A 21,604-nucleotide genomic window follows, 5' to 3' on the forward strand; every position below is an offset into this window, starting at 1 on the left:
GAATACTTTCCACTTTCTCCATGTGCTTCCCAACTTCACAGGCACAGCCAGGAGCTATACATATACCATTATGATGGGTGATTTTTTTTAATTTTTATTATTGATTGATTGATTGATTGATTGATTGATTGATTGATTGATTGATTGATTGATTGATTGACAGGAAACAGGGGAGGAAGTGACATGCATGCAGAAATCCACCGGGCTCGGGAATCAAGCTCCTGTATGCTGTATCAACTTGCTGCTGGTTTTCTCAGATAGGTTGAACGTTCACGCAATGCAAAATCCTCCCCTATAGATATAGGTAGGTCTACTCACAGACATCACTGCCCAGCAAGGCACCAGGAGCTGTCAAATCCCCCACACACACTTCAAACAACCTCAGACCCGGTTGAGGACCACATCGCCCTCCTGCTCTCGGTTTTCAGATGTATATCTCAGTTCTGCTACATGGCGTTGAGTGTCTTCTTCTTGGCTTTGTTTGGCGATGTGAGCTGGTACCTTTGCCTGGCAGAGGACACCCCCTGTAATGAAATATAAAGTAATGTAATCTCTATGTGAAGTGGGTTAGGTTAGATTCTCATCCCATTCCTTAAGGTCTTAGATATGCACATGTCTGCATATTTGATCTTGATCCCCCCCCCTCCCCACACACACACACACATTCCTCCGAGAGAGAGAGAGGGGGGGGGGGGGGGGGGGTGGCAGAAATGGCATTTGGAGAGCTACTTCAAGCCGCCACATGGCCTCGTGGTTCAACAGTGTGTCAGTGAGAATGGCATGCCTAAGAGAGATAGTTGACTCTAACAGATAGAGTGATAGAAGAACGGAGTAGTGAGCACGCCAACACTAATCGGGATCTATCTTGTCTAAGGAATGGAGTGGATTATATCCATATTTTACATAGAAGAGGTCAAGGGCTCTGTTTTGGTTATATGTGACTTTAGTGATCTTGCCACTTAACAGTCTGGACTTACCGCACAACATATCATCATAGGGGGACTTTTTTGAAGGTGATTTTTTTTTGTTTATCAAAAGGTACTGTGAATGTCAACCTGTCTTGAATGGTAATCATATAGGCTACTGAGATTAGATATTTACTTTGTATTCTTTGATCCAAAGGGATGAGTCAGCGCGGTATCTAAATTCAGAAGTTACTGTGTGAATATACTGTGCATAGATTATAGTGTCCGCTCACACAGCTCGTATGTGTGTGTGTGCAGAAATCCAGGAGAGTTTTTGACATATTTTGTTTGTGACATGCTCTGACTCACCCACACAGAAATAGAATAGCAGAAAACACTCACAGTCCTCAGCAACGCAACAAACAGTGTAGACAGAAGAGGGCAACACTGGGGTGACAGCCATATGCTGAGCTTACTTTACAACACCCACACACATACAGTACTACTCACACGGTGCGAACACTACCTAAGACCAACTGACCATCCAGATATACAGTACTGTCGAACACTGCTCCAGGGCACCACACGCTTCAGAGACCCAACAGTACAACTGAGAATTGACTTTTCAGATGAATAATAATTGGGAAACATGTACCTGTAGATTGGACACAGGATTTTGGACACATGATCAGGTGTAAAAACTAAAAAGTTGTCCAAAACCTCCAAAACAAGAAAAAGAGCACTTCAGAAAGGTCCTAAAGAGCTTTTTCTTTTTTAACATAACTATTGCCTCTTGAGATGTATGTGGCCACAAGTATAATAGATAAACTTACATGCTACAGAAAACAAGGACTCAAATCAAAAATTACAACGCCTGGACTCAACTCAATCTTTTACTACCAGTGAGTTTTGGAACCGGCCTGAAATTGGATTTCGGTAACTTACATTGCCCCCTGAGGTAAACCATCTGGGCTGTCTGTGGGAGTTCCCTCTCGAGGTACAGACTTGCAAGACCATGGACTCGCAGGGAGGTCCGTATCTCAACAAGAGCGCGGTTTGTTCGCCTCTTGGTGCTGCTCGCCTCTCTCAATTAGCTTTGGGCTGTGCAGTTGTTGCCATGGTGACTCACAGTGCTGGCTACAGTGGATCATATGGTGTGTTCTGCATGGCGGTATGGTGTCTCTGCTTTGCTGTGACAACCCTGGTGTTCTTCTTGGATGCCACTCATCTCTACAGCTGCCTGCGGGTATCCTGGGACAACCTGACTGTGGCTTTCGCTGCCCTGGCGACCCTCATGTAAGTATCGCTCCGGTCAGTCATGGACAAAGTGCTCAACCCCAGTAATTCAGTCAAAGTATACCTGATCCAGGGGTTCCCAAACTGTGGTGCGTGCACCCCTTGTGGTGCGCCTCTAGGGGGTGCGTGACATGAAAAGGGTAATGGCGGTTTTATGGTGTTATTTAGCACAAACTGCAAAATCCAGTAAACCAATGTTGTAAGGAGATGTCTATAGCAGCTGCGGTAGTATACATCAGTTGCATGTCTCTCAGTGCAGTGACATTCTGTGATTATTTGCCATAATCATATTAAAAAATGTATCATCTTCCGCCAAATACAACAAGACTTGGCGTCAGCTATAGGTCAGGAGGTAACGGGGTGCACGAACAAATATGTTTGGGGACCGCTGCGTAGATAATCCTGGTCAGGTATTACTCAACTGTGCTGACATTTGTTTTACCATTGAGATAATAGAGCCCGCCTGCTTGCTCGGGTGATGAATTGAATCTTGACCATCAGGTCAAAATCTGTCAGATCCTGTGTCTAGGTGAGACATGACCTTTGACACGATTGTTCTTGAAAAAAGGAAAATATGGGAAGCACTTCATAAGTGTTGGAATTGTAATGTTTTTATCCTGTGCTTTCCAATAAAGATAAATATATTTTTTGCCATGTAGTGAAGTGAAAGTCAATATCCAAAACCACAAATACTCAAATAAAGTACAGATACTGGAGGAAAAAAGGCTTAATGTTACTATCCAACACTGCTCCAGTTATAACTCTTACCTCATTTGTCAATGTGGTATAGGGTTCAGCAACAGTCGCCAGGCTGTGAAATCAAGTAAAACTCTATAATTGTAATTACATAGAATATATGGTATATTAAAATAGGGGGGGCATGATAGTCTATAGACTCTATAGATCGTTTACACATGAAATGTCTGGTTAAACAACAACTTCTTTCCCATCCACTTACCCCAATACTTACTTCTCTGTCTTCAACCACAGGTATGTGACAGCCTCTGTGGTCTATCCACTCTACTTTGTCCGCACTGAATGCCCTTATGCGGGTTGTGAGGTCCGAGACTTCCGCATCGCTGTCAGTGTCTGCTCCATCGCCGGTTCCCTGGCCTACGGAGCTGAGGTGGTCCTATCCCGAGCCAGACCGGGCCATACGGTAGTGGGCTACATGGCCACAGTCTCCGGCCTCCTCAAAGTGGTCCAAGGCTTCGTGGCCTGCATCATCTTCGGAGCGTTGGCCAATGGGAGCGAGTATTACCGCTTTGCTGCCACAATCTTCTGCGTTGTCGTCTATGCCCTCTGCTTCGCTCTGACCACGTTGGTGGTCGTCCTCACTGTATGCGGCAGGACCACGGCTGTGCGTTTCCTGCCGTTTGAGCGCTTCGTGGTGGTCTATACCCTCCTGGCTGTTTTGCTCTACCTCAGTGCATCCGTGATCTGGACAGTGTTCTGCTTTGACACCAAATACGGCTCTCCATGGCGACCGGCATCGTGTCCCCGAGGCAAGTGCCCATGGGATAGTAAGGTAGTGGTGGCGGTGTTCTCATTTGTTAACCTGGGGCTGTATGTGACAGACCTGATCTACTCCCAGAGGATACGTTTTGTCTCCTCACAGACCTCTGCTCGGCCACGGGTATAGCAACAGTGAATGGGAAATGTGTGCCATCTCATTTAGTTTCCCAGCGTTTAGCATCACAGGGATAATGAAGTGATTTTTTTTTAATGTACTTTATTGTTTATTGTATAATATCTTTAACAGACATAAAGGCTCAATCGTAAGGACACCACTGGACCCAAATACAGAACAATTCAGACCTGTTACTTCCTCTGCCACACCACACCCCAGGGAGGTATCTTACCCATTGAACTTTGCCCGCCCTAAAAATACATGCAGACAAATGGGTCTGCCCAGCCAGCCACACCCAACCAGCCAGGGGCCCCACTGGCAGTTGAAGCCATACACACCCACCTTTCCAAATCTGAGGTTCGCCCCCACGCCACCCCATGCACGCACGCCCGCACGCGTGCACGCACGTACTATAATAAGTCCATGGAAAACCCCTGCATCAACACAGACACAGCACAGCAACAGCTTTGGGGCTCAAAAATGAATCCAGGACCATTTGACCTCTCTTGTACCCAAATCTGGAGTTCTGCCTGAAACTACACAGCATGTAACTCTTGTATTTGCTTATGTTGCAGAGAATAACCTTATTAAATAATCTGACAATTTCTAAGCACGCGCGCACGCACGCACGCACGCACGCGTGTGCTTTTATACATGCACACACACACACACACACACACACACACACTTTTTAGACTATTCCTTGCTTTCCATGTGTAACCTACAGTCTAATGGTAAATATCCTAGACCACTGGTTCCAAAACACTGAGTCAGGACACATTTGTGAGTCATGGACACAAATAATAAAAAATCAAAGAAATCCCATGAATTAGAAAACAATGCTTAAGAAGTAGTGGAAATACCAGCTCTACAAGCTTACAACGTGGTGTCGCGTTGGGTCTCGAGCTAAAAAGTTTGGGAACAACCCCTCCACCCTTCAGAAGTAAAGAAGAGAAAGTGGTCCCAGTAGCTGCCAGTTGGTTGAAGCCCCTCTGTCAGCACTATCTACTCCCAGGGACAAACAGTAAAGAAAGATCTGGCCAGATCAGCTCGATCGCCACCTCTCTCTCCTTCCCCTTATCCTTCCTTCCTTACTCCCCCCCCCCCCCCCCCCCCCCCCCTCTCTCTGACTCTCATTATGTCATCCCATTTCTCCTTCATTGTCTCCACCAGGCCGAAAGGCATGGGGAGAGAGTATGTTTTGCTTCCGTCCGTCCGTGTGTGCGTTCGTGTGTCCGTCCCGTCCGTGTGTTCGTCCGGCTGTCCGTCCATCCAAGTGTCCGTCCGTCCGTTACCAGCTAATCTCCGGCACCGTTGGCCCAATTTTCCAGAACGGCCTGTTATAGCGCCACCAGGAGGCCGACTTTTGTAAAAGACATTTTTTGCTATTACTCCTCCAGATTTTGTCCAAAAATCCTGCAAATCGTTACACAGTATCTCTATAGTCATGTGCTCAAGACGGATCTGTCCGATATTTCATATTCCATCCTAATTGGCTAACATTGGCTTTCAAAGTTTGCAGGACTGACCCGTTTTGAACAAAAAGCCTCAAATCATGAACGCAGCGTGCAATTTATGTGAAATCTTTCACACACTTTCCTAGGCTGAGGAATATATTTTTCACATTGGCCTGTTATAGCGCCACCAACAGGTGGATTTTTGCAAAACGCATTTTTGGAACAAAATGCCTGAAATCATCCAATTATACCAGGAGGCCACAACTTGACCTGCCATGGTGGAGACCTGTGCCCCGTCTTTCTCCCTCTTCTCCCTGTCCTTCTGTCTCTATAACAAGATCTGAAAGGTTTGCAGATGTTCACCTCCCCACATGCTATCTTATGCCTCTCGCCCTGTCCTTTTTCCATCCCTCTGTTCTCTACTCCTTAAAGCTGCAGACCGTAACATTTCCTTCCCGGGATTTGGGAACCTAGGCTCCTTGGTCTATACTGCTGAGCTAAGACAGAGCGCCAACTTGTTCAGGGGAGATATTGCACTTTGAAATTCAGTCAATACCTCTTGAGAACCATTAGTTTTCCCAGTTCCCATCAAAACACAAGGTCTAAATTCCTCAATAGAAGTTTAATTATTAAAACGAGTCCCGGATTGCAACTTTAACTTCCTTGTTTCACTCTTCTTACAAGTCCTCACCTGTGTCTCTTCACTATCTTTCCATGAACGCTCCATCGCTCTTCCAAGAGCTCAGTGAGTCCCATCCCTGGTGGTCTGTAAATACAATACTTGTACTATAATAAGTCCATGGAAAACCACCCCTGCATCAACACACACAGCACAGCAACAGCTTTGTGGCTAAAAATGAATCCAGGACCATTAGGCCGCTCTTGTACCCAAATCTGGAGTTCTGCCTGAAACTACACAACATGTCACTCTTGTATTTGCTTATGTTGCACAGAATTCCCTTATGAAATAATCTGACAATTTCTATAGCTGTAAATAAACTGCCTTCGTTAATGAAGACATTATTTTGTGTGTGTTTCTCTTTCTGTCTGAGGTCTCTAGGGAAGAGGAGCCAAACTATAAGGGCAATCGTATAGGTACATACTATACATACATACTGTACATACTGTGTGTGTGTGTGTGTGTGTGTGTGTGTGTGCGCGTGCGTGCGTGCGTGCGTGCGTATGTGTTGCTTTGATCTTTTCTGATAAAACGTAGTCCCAAAAAATAGCTCCTCTATAAACTAAGCTCTAACTCCACCACTGTACATTTTTCTCTCTTTATATATATATATATATATATATATATATACATATATATACATATATATACATACATAGGCCTACATACATATACATACATATATATACAATTGTAGTATTCTCTTTCTGAATGGCACATGGTTTCTTTCTCTATGAGACAGGTGCATGTGGGAGTCCTTGGTTTAGCAGCAACAGTTCCGTCTGTTGGTTTTCTTCGCTTTGGTATTCTGCTTCTCTCACTCATTCTCTTCTCAGACTGTAGGAGGGAGACATGAGCTCCTGGAAGAGATTATCTGTCTAGGCATTAGGTGCACAACTTCTCACTTGACAAGGCTGCCTCTTTCTCACTCCCTCCACACACACACGCACACGCACACGCATGCGCACGCACACACACACACACACACACACACACACACACACACACACACACACACCTATATGTCTAGGCCCTAATCACTGCAAGCAACAAATCACTGTGGACGTAGACGTCCACAGTAGACCGTCTTCCTTCTCTATGGTGAAAAAAAAGTCATGCACTTGGCTGGCGTTTTTAATACATGTGGGGTTTGTAAAAAATAAAAAATAAAGTGCTGTCACGCCTCGCCACACATGCAGAGTCTGAGTGATAGATAGCACGGAGTCGGAGGCAGTGAGTGGTAAATTGACTTTGTGTGTGTTGTGTGTGCATATGTCGATTTGCCTGTTGCAAGGATATAATGCTGAAGTTTTCAGCTTACTTGAAGATTACAAAACCAACAGTATTCTCTGAATGTCACCTGAACAAGAGGAGACAGTATGGGTCCTCTCTGCTCACTGTGCTGTTGTTTTGCTCTTGGCAACATCTCTATCTTCTCCAACATCATATCAGAGGAGACCATCTGACCTGCAGTAACAATACATGTTCTTGTGCACCATGCTCTGCACATTAGTATTTTTTAAGTGACATTCACTCCATTACATTTTAAAGACAAATATTGTGTTGCAATGCAACACCTGGTGAGATTGTAGATCTTCCATTTTAACTGTTTTCACTTTAATGTTGTGTTTGTTTTTTAAAGAAAGTACTCCAGTACTTTCCCTCAAGTACAAAATTCACACAGCATGTTTCACTTTCACTCCAGTACTGGATTTGAGTAGGCTACTTTGTCCAACATCTCTATTTTCCCCAACAACATGGAAAACATGACAGCTATCAGCTATGACTGCCCTTTTCCTTTGAAGAAAATGCAGAAGTCAATAGAACTGTATGGGCTTGTTCAATGGTTCAAAACTATGAAAGCTTAAATCATATGTCACTTCTCCCAGCTGACAGAAAAAGTGCAGTATAACAGCTGGTGCGTTTGGAACGTGACCCCAGACCATACATTCTGCTGTATATATAGACACTGGTCTTTGCAATCCCTCAGTAGGCATTCCTGCCCAACAGAGGAAATAAATGGAATGTTTCTAATGGAGTGTAATTTTAGCATGGCATGGCATATAGCATATGGGGCCGAGCATGGGCAGTAGAGATTGAAACAGACAGATAGGGAGGGAAGGTGCATAAGTCCATTAAATGTTCACATGGCACATCTTACCATCAAACTGACAGGCGGTATATAGGCTGAGTTCCTGACAAATTTCAAGAGCATGCATTAGAGAACTACCCAGGGATAAAATATGAAACCAAGCTCTGTTCAAATTCTGTGCCTCATTAGTGTACTCGCTGGTCTAACTTATTTAGATTCTGTCAAATCAAATGAGAGAACAAAAACATTTGGCTACACAGAGGTTTTTGAATAGCATCATTCAAATACATGGTCCCTGTCCACCTCTGCTCCCTTCAAATGTTTTATTGATTGTATATTCAAATTGCTGCATTTGCATTGAAGTTCATCAATATTGAAATATGGGCACTCATGTGCAGGCACAAGGATAGACATTGACTTGGTGACGCATAATGGTAAGCACCTACAACTAAATAGAATCACCTTCCTCAAACAGTGGTATTGTTTATTGTTTATTGAATGGATCCCCATTAGCTGACGCCGGGGCGACAGCTAATCTTCCTGCAGGGGTCCATATAAAATACATACAAAAAGTACATAAATACATAATTATAAATACATTCAACAAGATTAAATACATGAAAATACATAATTACAATTTATTCTATAAAGTTAAATGCAACATAATAAGAATAACATTCTGGTCATGTGGTCAGCTGTAACAAGTGTTCCTTTAAAGCATATTTGAAAGATAATTTATTTTGTGTTATATTAATGTGAGGTGGTAATACAAAATGACATTGATCGATACATAACTGTTTGTTTAAGGAGGTTAAATGACCGAGGCTGGCAATTATACAGTATATCAAACAGATCTATTGCAACTTAAGACTTGCAACATCTCAGATGCATTAATTGTTCAGACGCCATGTGTTCCATTATTCATGCTTTATTATACTGTGTTAATGAAACCACAAGAAAATTGATGGAAATATTTTACAAACCACCATTTATTTATTGTGGATTCTAATATTATGGGCTATCGTACATGTGCATGTGGTGTTATAAATTATATATAATTACTTAATTACCACCCAGGGCAGAAAGTAGGAACTTTTTAATATAATGTAATTTAATATTGATTGAATATTTTATTAGGCAACATATAAATGTAAACAGCACAATGTACAGTCAGGGATTTTTGTCCAAAAAGGATTTCACCGAAGAAAGACCTTGCGGCCTTGTTTCCATTCGGGTCCCATCCACTCACACATGACATGAATAATAAATTAACACAGTAACAACAATCGATATAACAATAATAATTTAAAACGACATATGAATTTCCTCTAAACATGAAATATACAGTATGCACAGGTTGGGGCCGAAGTTAATCGGAAGGGGATTATTAGCATAAAGAGGCTGGGGCGATCACCTCCTCTCCCTTTGACACGCTGACATGCAGGTGCATTTTTAGGCCTGTCTTGAAGGAAGCCAGTGATTTGTTTGTTTTGAGGGATGGGGGGAGGGCATTCCACACCTGGGTAGCAGTGCTTTGGAAGGTGAATTTGCCCATATTTGTTTTATAAATGGGTGGCACCAGATCGTTGTTCACGCTCCCACTAGTATTATGGCCTATAGTAATCTAGCTCTCATTTATAAATATTTGATTCATCATCATCATCATCATCATCATCATCATCATCATCATCATGATCACCTTTATTTAATTTGATCATGACCACAAAGGCACCACTACTGTAGCCTATGTCTTCAGGCGTCTGACTTCCATCCTGATACTATTCACATAGAAGAGTATCTGTACATTAACTTAAAGGACAACTTTAGTTTTTTCAACCGAGGTTCATGTTTCAGGTTGTTATTAGAGAAATTAAAAGATGACTGTTCATTTTTTTCATTTGCTGCTTTCTTTCGTTTTAGGGATTTTAGCTGTTTTTGACAGGGGGGGCGGGGGCATTCGAGCATGGGGCTAAATATGTATTTTTTAACAACATTTTATAGCGATTTATTTTTTTATTATTTACTATAGTCATACTAGACCCCAAGAAATTACATCTGGCCACAAAAGATCACATGATTTACTGAATGTGTCAAACTGACATATTAAGCCTATGACACAGTGTGGCTTCCCCCCAGTAGGCCTCCTTCACATTCAGTAGATCCTGTGATCCTCTGTGACCAGATGTAATTTCCTGGGGTCTAGTAGGACTATAGTAAATAATAAAAAAATAAAGGACTAAAGGAAAATAAATCGCCATAATATTTTGTAAAAAAAATACATATTTAGCCCAATGTTCGAATGCCCCCGCCCCTGTCAAAAATAGCTAAAATCCCTAAAACGAAAGAAAGCAGCAAATAAAACAAAATTAACACGCATCTTTTACTTTCTCTAAGAACAACCTAAAACATGAGATCAGTCTGTAAAAAATAAATAAAAACTACTAAGGCAGATGGACACACACAACAAAACAATCTTTGACAAAGCAATGACTATTAGTTTGAATAGGAGTTACGTGAGCTTCCCTTGCCAAAATAAACATAACCCACTTTATAACGTTCATGGTCATGGTCATACTCTTCACTCTTGACCTACATTTCTTACTCCGCTCTGCTGTTACTGATGCAAAGGAGGAGTGGTGGACTACAAAACCCCGCCCAAAGCTAGAAGAGTGACTTGCTATTGGCCACGAGCAAGCACTGTATCGTTGGTGATTGGCTAACCTCCCATCGATCACACTTGTGGTGCCTTGTGGATGAATCGGATGGGGTGACCGGTGAAGGAGGAAGCCACGTTGACACAGAAAGTGGTGGTTTGTTTCATCATTCACAGACTGAACAGCGGTAACTACTCCAAGTCGACCAGGAGGCACAAAGAGTTGGAACATCTGGGATCAGCCGAGCAGGTAAGTTAATCACCTTTACATAATTTACAATCTTAATGAAATATGTGCTGTACTGAATTCAAGCTAGGTTAGCACTATAGCATGTCTGCCGGGTTGGTGGTCAAAATGAGCTTAGCAATAGCAAAGGGATTTAGTGATGCTAGCAAACTGCTAGCATCACTAAATCATTGCTTTGATGTTACATTTGCTGCAATCAAACTTAGGTTAGAGTAGTAGCCTATTGGTATCCGTTTAATACAAAAGCCACGTGGAAAGCAAATTCACGTTTTGTTTGCATAGCGGATATGTGCTTGACTCTTTTAAATGTAATAATGTATGAATGACAATGACCTAGTCTTTTTGAATTTGCATTGTAGGGCAAATAAGTCACACATCCCAACAAGATGAGCGTCGGTTTCATCGGAGCTGGCCAGCTGGCTCACGCACTGGTGAAAGGGTTCACTGCTGCAGGTGAGTCAGTGATGACTGATCACTCACACCCCGCTGGAGAAATCCACCCATTTCCCAACATTTCAATATTTTTAATCTTACCAAAATGAGAGATGAGATGTACTTTATTATCCCCGCAGGGAAATGGATACGTACATATACACTCATACAGTACCACCAGCATCATGACAAATGACAAACACATAAGACAGTAGCGTCACGTGAATACAATAAAGACGGCAACAAAATAAAGGCTTATCATAAAATGTATGTATTGTGTTATTTTTGAGTGGTGTAAACCACTCTAACAACTGGCTTTGTACCCGTGTACCCGTGTTCGTACCAAAAAAATGAGCATGGTTACTATGGTCACTGACATTACGTCAGACCACAGCTGATCAGGCTATATAAGACCTTGCACCACTCAGTTCACACGGGTGTGATTTCTATGCTACCGGTATGTTGAATTGGATACATAGGATCACAATGGAAACCAGTCCCCATTACGTATGTGTTATCCATTTAGCCCAGCGGTTCCCAAACCTTTTTGGCCATGCACCCCCTGTTATCTCGTGACCTAGCTGACGCACCCCCCCCACATGGAAATATAAGTTGCATAAGCTATATAGAGACATATATTTCCTATTTAGCCACATATATGCACATATATATGGACCTGAATATGGCACATACTGCAGCATAGGCTATATTCTGCATATACCTGCCATATATTGGCATAATATGTTAATATATTTTACCCCCTAGAAGGCGTTCGCGCACCGCAAGGGGTGCACGTACCACAGTTTGGGAACCACTGATTTAGCCTAATGTCTGACTGTACCATGTGCTGTTTGTTTACATTTCTGACAAAGTATCCAATCAATTAAAAAATATTTGCTTGCACCATTTGATTGGATACAGCACCCAACTTTAACACACGCACACACACACACACACTTTGTGATGGCAGCATTCCTTAATAATCAAAGTCTTGACTGTCATTATTTTTATCTTCCTCTCATCTCACTTCACCTCACTCCAGGGGTTATAGCTACGAACAGGATCACAGCCAGCTCCCCAGACACAGACCTGCCTACTGTAGCTGGATTAAGGGTGAGAAGATAAGTTTATGCAGGATGTGTGTGTTCTTGCTCAGTCCATTTGTTTACTCCTTTCTTTGTTTTTATGGTTTATGCACCATATGACCATACCTGATATTACCTGTGAGTATAGCCTATATTTTGATTTCATGGCCAGATGAACCAATCAACTTAATGAAAGATTTGCACTGCTACAGACCTGGCTTTTTTTTTTTTTTTAACTTTGTTTTTATTTCAAAAAATGAAACACGAACAATGAAACAGAAATCAAACATAAATGTGAATACAAGAAAACAAAAATACATAACAAAAACAGAGACAATAAAAGAAATCAAAGAAAAACAGAAAAACAGCTTGACAAACTTCAAAAATACAGCATTCTTCAGACAGTACAGACATGACTCACAATACAATACAGTATACAGCAGATATCCAACATTCGAAGCATTTTTATAGACTCAACAACCCCTACTCAGCACTCTTAGACCTCTACACATACACCGAAACACCCAAGTACAATATTACAGAAGTCCATTTAAGTATGAAACTTTCCATTTTTAATTGTAACCTTGCCGTCATTTCCTCCATTATATAAACCTGCTTCAGTCTCTGTTTCCATTGGGTTATAGTAGGTGGTTTTACCTCCCTCCAATTTACTGTTATCATTTTCTTAGCAATCAGTAAAAGTATCCTTAATATGTAACTCCATCCACGCAACTCCTCGGGTATAATTCCCAGCAGAAATAACTCGGGTCCAGAGGGAATATTCAACCCCAAACATTTTTCAATTTCCTTTTTAACATTTTTCCAGAACCCTGAAATTATTGGACAATCCCAAAAAATGTGTGTATGGTCTCCAACTCCCCCACAATTTCTCCAACATAATTCTATGGATGGTGTTTTCACGTATGAAGAAATGACCAGAGGAGTATTGAAATATCTAGTTTTGAGTTTCCAATCAAATTCCTTCCACAACTGGCTATTTATTCCCTTGTGACAACCTTCACACATGTCCTCCCAGGTTTTGTCTTCAATTATTATTTAATTCCAATTCCCATTTATCCTTAATGTACCATGTATTTTGAGAAACATCATCCAGCGCTTTATATAAATTAGAAACATGTTTTTTAGTTGGGAATTTTTTTTCTGCAATACCAATGAAATACACCTCAATTTCGTTTGGGGTTTTCCTAACCAGCTCTCTCTCTCTATGATCCATGATATAATGCCTTATTTGGAAATATCTAAATAAATCACTTGAAGGGAGTTTAAATTTCGTCTGGAGTTGAGCAAAGGATTTAAAAGTTGTTCCCTCAAATAACTGATTTATGGTTTTAAGACCCTTATCAGCCCAACGACTGAATCCAGTATCACTTATGGATGGAGAGAAATCAATGTTACCCACTATTGGCATTGCCCTTGAAACTCAGACCTGGCTTTTATTGCTCATTATCCTGAAAAACATGCGTTAGCATGAAACTAATGCTGCAACATGTTGTTGAGAAATCATTACGCACACAGCCACAGACACAATCTGTGTGTTTGAAGCCTAAAGTAGATATTAGATAATGAATCTTTTAGCAAGTTGAAGCTGTACATTTCTTTCCCCATAGCCTTCTCCTATACACCAGCTCCGTGACCTGCGCTTAAGTGTCCACCCTGAGCTTGGGGGTTTGATCCCCAGGTCATAAAGTGCAAAGACATTACATTACATTACATTACAGTCATTTAGCAGACGCTTTTATCCAAAGCGACTTACAATAAGTGTATTCAACATAGGTAGGGAACAAAAACTACTAATCACCAGAAGTCTTTAGTGCATTTTCTGCAAAAACAAGCAACCAAGAGTATACCTAGTGCTAAGGTAAAAGTGCAATATATCAGCTACCTATTTCCTTAAACAGATGAGACAAAATAGCTAAATCAAATGAGCAAAGACACAAAAAATGGGACCCAATGCCTCTCTGTTTGGCACTCGGCATCAAGGGTTGGATTGGGGGTCAGTCCCTGCGACATACTAGCGTCATGTCCAGCTGCCTCACGCTACAGTAAAGGGAGATAGGCTCCTGCCCTATGGGCTTTGTGGCTCGGCAAGGCTTATTCCTTTTACATTCAAATAATTTTCAGTCTCACATTGGCAACGCCTATGCACCTGCTTGTCATTCATGCATTGAAAATGATTGTCTGTTTTTTATCAGACGCTATAAACTGTAACTGAACTGTAATCATTCTATGATGACCAGGAGTTTAAAACCTATTGCAATCTCTGAGATAGATAAACGGTATCTGTGTTTTTCTTCTTGGTCTGTCTCATCTGAGCACACATGAGAACCTGTCATCAAGACTTTATGATGTTGCTGTGGCTTGATGTGATCAGCCATGACAGAACTGAGTTTCCCAAATAAAGTGTCTGCTGCTGATTCTATGATACTCCTTGTGTCAACATGTGTAGAAAATGGGAGTGAACCTGACCACGAGTAACAAGGAGGCAGTCCGTAAGAGTGATGTGTTGTTCCTGGCTGTGAAGCCCCACATCATCCCCTTTGTCCTGGATGAAATTGGACCTGAAATTGAGGACCGCCACCTCATAGTATCCTGTGCTGCAGGAGTCACCATCAGCTCCATAGAGAAGGTCAGCTTCAACTGTTACCAGCTCTACTCTAGTCTTCACTGGCAGTGCGTTCGTTTCTCAGCCATTTTCTGGCTTACACTCTATCTCTCCCCATTTCTCTCTCTCTGTCAGCAGCCTCTCTCTTTCTTAGTCCCTCACTTACACTGCTGAAATGTCACAAGTCTGGTGGCAGAGATATGAAGAAAATAATACTTGGTGACTGTTGGTCTTTGTTTGTATTTGTTAAGTCACCATTTCCACAATTGCTAAAAATTCTTTAGCAATTTGCATAATTACCTTATCTGTTGTTAGAGACTGAGCCACGCAACAGCTCTTCCTGTCTCCTTTTCAGGCTTCTCTAACTCCCTATCGACATGTTTGTTTTCTCCCTTTTACTCCCTCTCGATATCAGGTTCAATTCAATTAAAATTGTATTGGCATGTGTCCAAGAGACGGCACTGTGCGGCAGTGTTCTGATTAGGCCCCATCTCGGTAGAGTAGAGGTACTCTCGGTTCTCATTCTTTCTGTCGTGTTTATCTACCCTGTTGTCATCTTACAGAAGCTACTCCAGTACCGTCCGGCTCCTAAGGTGATGAGGTGTATGACTAATACTCCAGTGGTGGTGAGAGAGGGGGCTACAGTCTACGCCACAGGAACACATGCAGAGGTGTGGAGGGAGCGAGGGAGGGATAGATGCTGCAATCGGGGTAATGAATGATTTGAAAGACACTTTACTTGTGTCTGTCTCGGCAGCCAACCGATCACTTTATATTAGGGTTGTCCCGATCGGATCGGGTGATCGGAAATCGGGCCGATCACGTCATTTTCAAATGATCAGGAGCCAAAAAACGTGATCAGGACATCCCTAGTATCAAAGTTATATCCATATCATATTAGACTGGAAATTGTCTGATTTGGGATATTGTACTATTGGGATATGACATAAACGTGTTCTATAAAATATAAATATCGGACCGGGAAAAATCGGTATCGGCAGATGCTCAAAATCAAATGATTGGAATCGGGAGCAAAAAAAAGTGTAGAATTGTCATATTCCCATAATTATATAAATACACTTCCTGCCACCCAAGTGCATCATGGTAAATGCACATATTGAGCTTCAGTGGGCATGCGTTCAGAGCAGAAAAAATACTGTTTGTTTTTTACCAATGTTTTTGTCAATCAAATTTGACTGGGTTGTGTTAATTAGTTACACATTATTCTGTGGTGTGATGAACTGGGTATGGGGGTCCATCGAGTACAAATTGCTTTGTATGGGGTGAGGGATTTCATCTACTGTAGGAATGTGATGGTAGACTCATAAGGCACCATAGCAGTGGTGAATGAAAATGATTGAATTGTCACCTCACAATCGGTCGAATCATGGATCATGCCACAACCCTGACAAAGGTAATACAAATGACAAAGAGGTTGAGCTAAACTTTTTTCCCTACTTTATTAAATTGCTTGTCTCCCATCCTCTAGGTGGAAGATGGCAAGCTTCTGGAGCAGCTGATGTCCAGTGTGGGCTACTGCACTGAAGTAGAGGAGGACCTCATTGATGCCGTCACTGGACTGAGCGGCAGTGGCCCCGCCTACGTAAGTGACTGTCTGTATGACAGAAGCGGGGAATAGGGTCACCTATGTCTTCACTGTCCTGTCTAATTAGAAATACTTACCTGGTAATCCCCAAAATAAAGAGATTGTGGGACATGTGGGCAGCCAGACCCAGAATCGGACAACGAACTAGGGATAAATGCGTTATCTCCGCCATGCTGGAGGCGGAGTTTATGTTTTTACTGGTCAGGCCTGCTTTACATTTTGGTCTAACTCTTAAAACTGTAGGTTGTGCAATCAAAATGATTCCTTGGATCATGACGTGTCTCCCCTTGTAGACCACTCAGGGAGACACAAGTAAATTGTTTAGGCTTAGCACAGTGGCTGCAGCGGGGTGCACACGCAGATCCGACACACCAAAGGTCCGAAGCGTAGGGACATGCGATGCGAAAATGCGATGGTCTGACATGCGCTGCTCCCGTGCTTGCGGTTATGGTTAGGTTAGGGATTGAGGTTTCGGATCAATAGTATGTCGGAACTAAAGCCTGTACCCACTGCAGCCAGGTGCTCTGAGCGTTTGATTAGACATCGGCCTGTTATTGAGCGGAGCGGTCATTATCGAGAAATAACAGCTGAATTTGGCGATTGACCAATTAGAATCAAGCATTCAATCAAGCCGTGTAGTAATCATTGTGATGGTACTGTTGGTATATCTTTACAGGCTTTTACGGCTCTAGAAGCCCTTGCCGATGGAGGAGTGAAGATGGGCCTCCCCAGAAGACTGGCAATCAGACTTGGAGCTCAGGCCCTTCTGGTCAGTTTGTGTGTCTCTCTTGCTGTTTCTGTCTGCACTGTAAATGTTAAATTGCATGCTACCAGTTTGTCAAGGTGGTAATTGCTGGAATTTGGTCTGTAAGTAAGTCAGAGAGGCTTATTGTCGGTATCAGCCGGGAGTCTATCCCCGTTTCAATGCGCTAGACCTCTGGGAGATGGAATACAGAGGTGGAGCGCAACACCTACCATCAGCTCTCAGTACTTTCTGCACGACTTCAAGCCGTGCTCCTCATACGCTGAGTTGGCGGTGCCCGGAATCGAACCCATGACCTTGCGGTCGAAAGGCGAGTGCTCTAAAGACTGAGCTACATGTACACAAATGTGGTCTGAAAATGTTTATTAAAAACCTTACTGTGTGTAAAATAAATTATGTATTTTTATTTTTGATATCCTGTTTCCTTCCGTAGTGGTTTTGAAGGTGTTCTTGGTTTGATTTTGTCCTTGGAACAAATGTTGAAATCTGAAATTTGAATCAATTATTCATCATTAGCTAAAATGTTGTTCCCAGGATCAACCACTAGGCTATAAGTTATTACTATCGTATATTTTGTTCTTAATATATTTATATCCATGAGATAAGGAGTGTTCAGTATATTCCTGAATTACCTTTGGACACAAGGTTTCCTTAGTTGGCACAGAACCTGGCTGATTCTACTTAACAAAACTTGGCACAGTATCAGATTAGGCCAGTTATACTGTGTCTGATGTATTTCTGACTCTCTGAGATATGTGACCCAGTTAAACTAACCTCATCTTGTCCTATGGTTCACCCCCACCCATTTTTTTTTTTAAAGGGAGCAGCTAAGATGCTGCTGGACTCGGAGCAGCACCCAGGCCAGCTGAAGGATAATGTGTGCTCCCCTGGAGGAGCCACCATCTTCGCCCTGCACACCCTGGAGAGTGGCGGCTTCCGTAGTCTGCTCATCAATGCCGTAGAAGCTTCGTGTATTAGAACACGGTGAGCTGGGATATTCACGTTATTTTTATTTGGACATTTAAGCATACGGACATTTGCACAGTGAGCTGGGAAATTCACGTTACTATAATTTGGACATTTAAAATTATACTGTATATCTTCTAAGAAGAACTTGGGTGTCAAGGCGAATCTGAAGAGGCAAAACTTGACATCACAGATTTAACATGCTATCTTGAGCGGTGCACCCAAAGTAGAGTTCTCATCGGGCCTGAAAATTAAGGCCCGGCCCTACCCTAACTGGTTCGGCCCGAGGCTCGGCCCGACCCTAAAAATTCCCATAATGTTAGGCCTGCAGACCCGAAAAAGCCTGAGTGAAAAAAGAAAAATGCCACTATATGGCCGCGGTGCCTTGCGCCGTGGTTCAAATGTTATTGAGGCGAGTGTGAACGGACTAATCGCCGAAATAAAGGATTAATGTAACTCACGTTAATTGGCTGATAATGTTCCATTTCCAACATTGTAATGGTTTCCAGCGATTTCCAGGGGTGAGTAAACATCTTTGAATCAAGTAGCAGCGATCCTCTGATGTGACGCAGTTAATATGTCCAATACTGTCCCCGTTAACAAAGTGCAACTTTTTCATCATTCACCGTTGGTTAACGTTCTGCAACAGTCCCGAACAGAGCTATACAATATTATTAACGACTGTCAACTTGGCTATAATCTACTAGGCTACTGTAGGCCTATATAGTTTACATTAATCATTGCCTCTCAAACCCACATACCACACGTAATGTGCGTTGCCTAACCAAAAGAACAGACATACAAACAATCAACATGCCGCTCGATTGCGTGTCGACAGCTTGCAGATCTGTTCTTTTGGTTACACAATGAGGCGCGCTGCGCTACGATGGGAAAATTAAATTGCTGTACAGCGCTAAGCGCCGACGTTTCCAAAACGAGCTATTTCGGATGAATCGATGGTCGTATAGAACATTTAAGCATATGGCAAGTTAACTTAAGTTATAAACTTTGATGCTGAGCACTAAGCAACTCATTTGGTTCGCAAACCAGAGGCCAGACAGCGGTAGCAAGTTCAACAACCACCGTTCGATTCTGTCACTTCTCTGGTGCGCTGCTGCTGCCTCCTCCACCATGCAGTCCGGTCACATAGTATAGTAGCCTAAACTGTAAAAGTTAATCGCCAACATTCACCAGCTCAGCCCTCTTCATAAATACATTACACAAACAACATAATTGTTATTTGTATTATAATAAAATTAAAAAAATAAATACAAATAAAATAATAAAAAAGAAAATCACAGAAAATCACAGCCCGAGGCTCGGACCGGCCCGACTAATTATCGTGCATTTTGGGCCGGGCAGAGATTGAGAACTCTAACCCAAAGTACTGTCTTGGTATCGGCAAAGTCATTTTCCTACATCTTTCTTTTCAAGAATTACTTTAATTTCTATCTTTGTGAGACAAGACACAAAGTTGGGGCTGAAGAACAGAAGAGGTCAGGAGCCATATTTAAAAACGATTATCGTTGCTTGATCAAGCCTGTAGTCCTTTAACTTTTGCGCCAATCGGCGTACAAGTGTTGTGGGAGAGGAAGGTGTTGGGGCAACTCCAGGTGCAGTGAGGGGAATTTATTTTGATCCTTTTTGAGACTTGGTCAATTCAGTTCCATTTATTTTGGCCTGGTAACTTCCTCAATTCTCACTTTTATTTCTATTTGCTTATTAGTGAGCTGCAGTTTCTGGCAGACCAGGAACGCATCTCTCCCGCAGCCATTAAGAAGACTACATTGGACAAGGTGATGCAGCAGCCTGGAGTCACTGTTTCTGACACGGCTAATGGCAGGTCAGGCCTCAGCCTCTTCAACAACCGCAGCCCTGTGGTCAAGAAGAAGAACTAAAAGGATCAGGGAAAGCTTTAACACCACACTTTGAAAACTACAAACGACCGGAAAATATATACAAACCCAGAGTTGGAAAGTGAAGAGAACAGACCGTGTTCTGAAATTGCATCAGAGAGCCCTACACCAAATACTGCTGATTGTATTTGTATATTATGTAAGTTTAAATTCAAATTGACCTGCGACCTTCCTCACAACACACACGCGCGCACACACGCGCACAGATTTATATCCTTAGGGCGTGATGTAGGATTGTGCTGTCCACTCAATAGACGCACTAGTGAGAAAAAAGGCATTTGCAAATCCTCTGTCTACCTGTTTGGTATTAAGTCTATGGCTTTGTGTGTTAACTATTCATTGATAATGGCCCAGTGAGCCATCTTGGAATTCTGAGGCAGATGGTGACTGATACCATTTTTAAGGGTAGGTGTTTTTCATAAAAACAATATGAAGCCACAATGTGCAAATATCTTACTTTATTTTGATTACACGCATGTTTTGATAGTATAATTTTCATTGTTCATTGGCCAACAGTATTATGCCCTTAATGAAGAAAATTATATAGACTGAAAAGCTTTTGAAAGTTTTTATTGTTTTGATCTTCATACATAATTCAGATACTTCTGATAATTGTCAGCCTTACTGCAGTCCAGCCTTTTCTTGCCATTATTTACATTGTGTCACCTTTGACCCTTTTTGGTCATGCGTTTCACATGTCACGGTCAACACAAGTTTTATTACACTTTTGCCATTGGTTTCCTCAGGTCAGTTACTTCACTTATTAGACTGGACAGTCTTTGTCAGGGCATTACTTTGGTCTTGGAGCTCATAAAGGTACTCGAGTAATCTTTTTTTCTTGTTTTCTGAAAGTGCTGTATCATTTATTGAAAGTGCTAGTAGAAAACAATCTATTATACCAAACACTTGTATTGAAGTAGTCCTCTATATTTTGGCACTTAAAATATTTATATCTGAGAAAAGCCCAGTCTGTCCTAATGATGTAATTTGTATAATTTGCTTATATTTCTACGTTCATAATGTTACATGTATGTTGGCATAACCACTTCTGTGGTGGTCTGTCTGTCAAGAATACGTCAATATTAAATGTGCTGCAGAATGAGAACATTCTGTTAAAGACCCTTTTTTTTTCTCCCCCCCCCACCACCACACACACACACACACACACACACTACCCCCACACGAGTATGAATAGTATAGCTCTGAATATGCAGTCTGGCTCTGAACAATCTGTCATGTCTACTCTTGAATTTC

At 42.0% G+C, this 21,604-nt stretch overlaps 2 protein-coding genes across 2 annotated transcripts; both read left to right on the forward strand.

Annotated features, from left to right (window-relative positions):
• Positions 1 to 1,920: 1,920 nt before the first annotated feature.
• On the forward strand, positions 1,921 to 4,107 carry LOC306921969 (myeloid-associated differentiation marker-like protein 2; the record flags this gene model as incomplete). The annotated part of the gene is made up of 2 exons (XM_079499315.1): positions 1,921 to 2,201; positions 3,192 to 4,107. The coding sequence occupies 2 exons, from the start codon at positions 1,921 to 1,923 to the stop codon at positions 3,841 to 3,843; spliced, it is 933 nt and encodes a 310-aa protein (XP_079355441.1). The 3' UTR covers positions 3,844 to 4,107.
• Positions 4,108 to 10,756: 6,649 nt separating this feature from the next.
• Positions 10,757 to 21,455, forward strand: pycr1b (pyrroline-5-carboxylate reductase 1b). The gene is made up of 9 exons (XM_079498645.1): positions 10,757 to 10,962; positions 11,319 to 11,412; positions 12,434 to 12,504; positions 14,944 to 15,123; positions 15,663 to 15,770; positions 16,589 to 16,702; positions 17,382 to 17,474; positions 18,289 to 18,452; positions 20,161 to 21,455. The coding sequence occupies exons 2-9, from the start codon at positions 11,346 to 11,348 to the stop codon at positions 20,330 to 20,332; spliced, it is 969 nt and encodes a 322-aa protein (XP_079354771.1). The 5' UTR covers positions 10,757 to 10,962; positions 11,319 to 11,345; the 3' UTR covers positions 20,333 to 21,455.
• Positions 21,456 to 21,604: the final 149 nt, after the last annotated feature.

This window comes from Electrona antarctica (genome assembly GCF_951216825.1).
Source record: "Electrona antarctica genome assembly, chromosome: 4".
NCBI classification, from domain to species: Eukaryota; Metazoa; Chordata; class Actinopteri; order Myctophiformes; family Myctophidae; genus Electrona; species Electrona antarctica.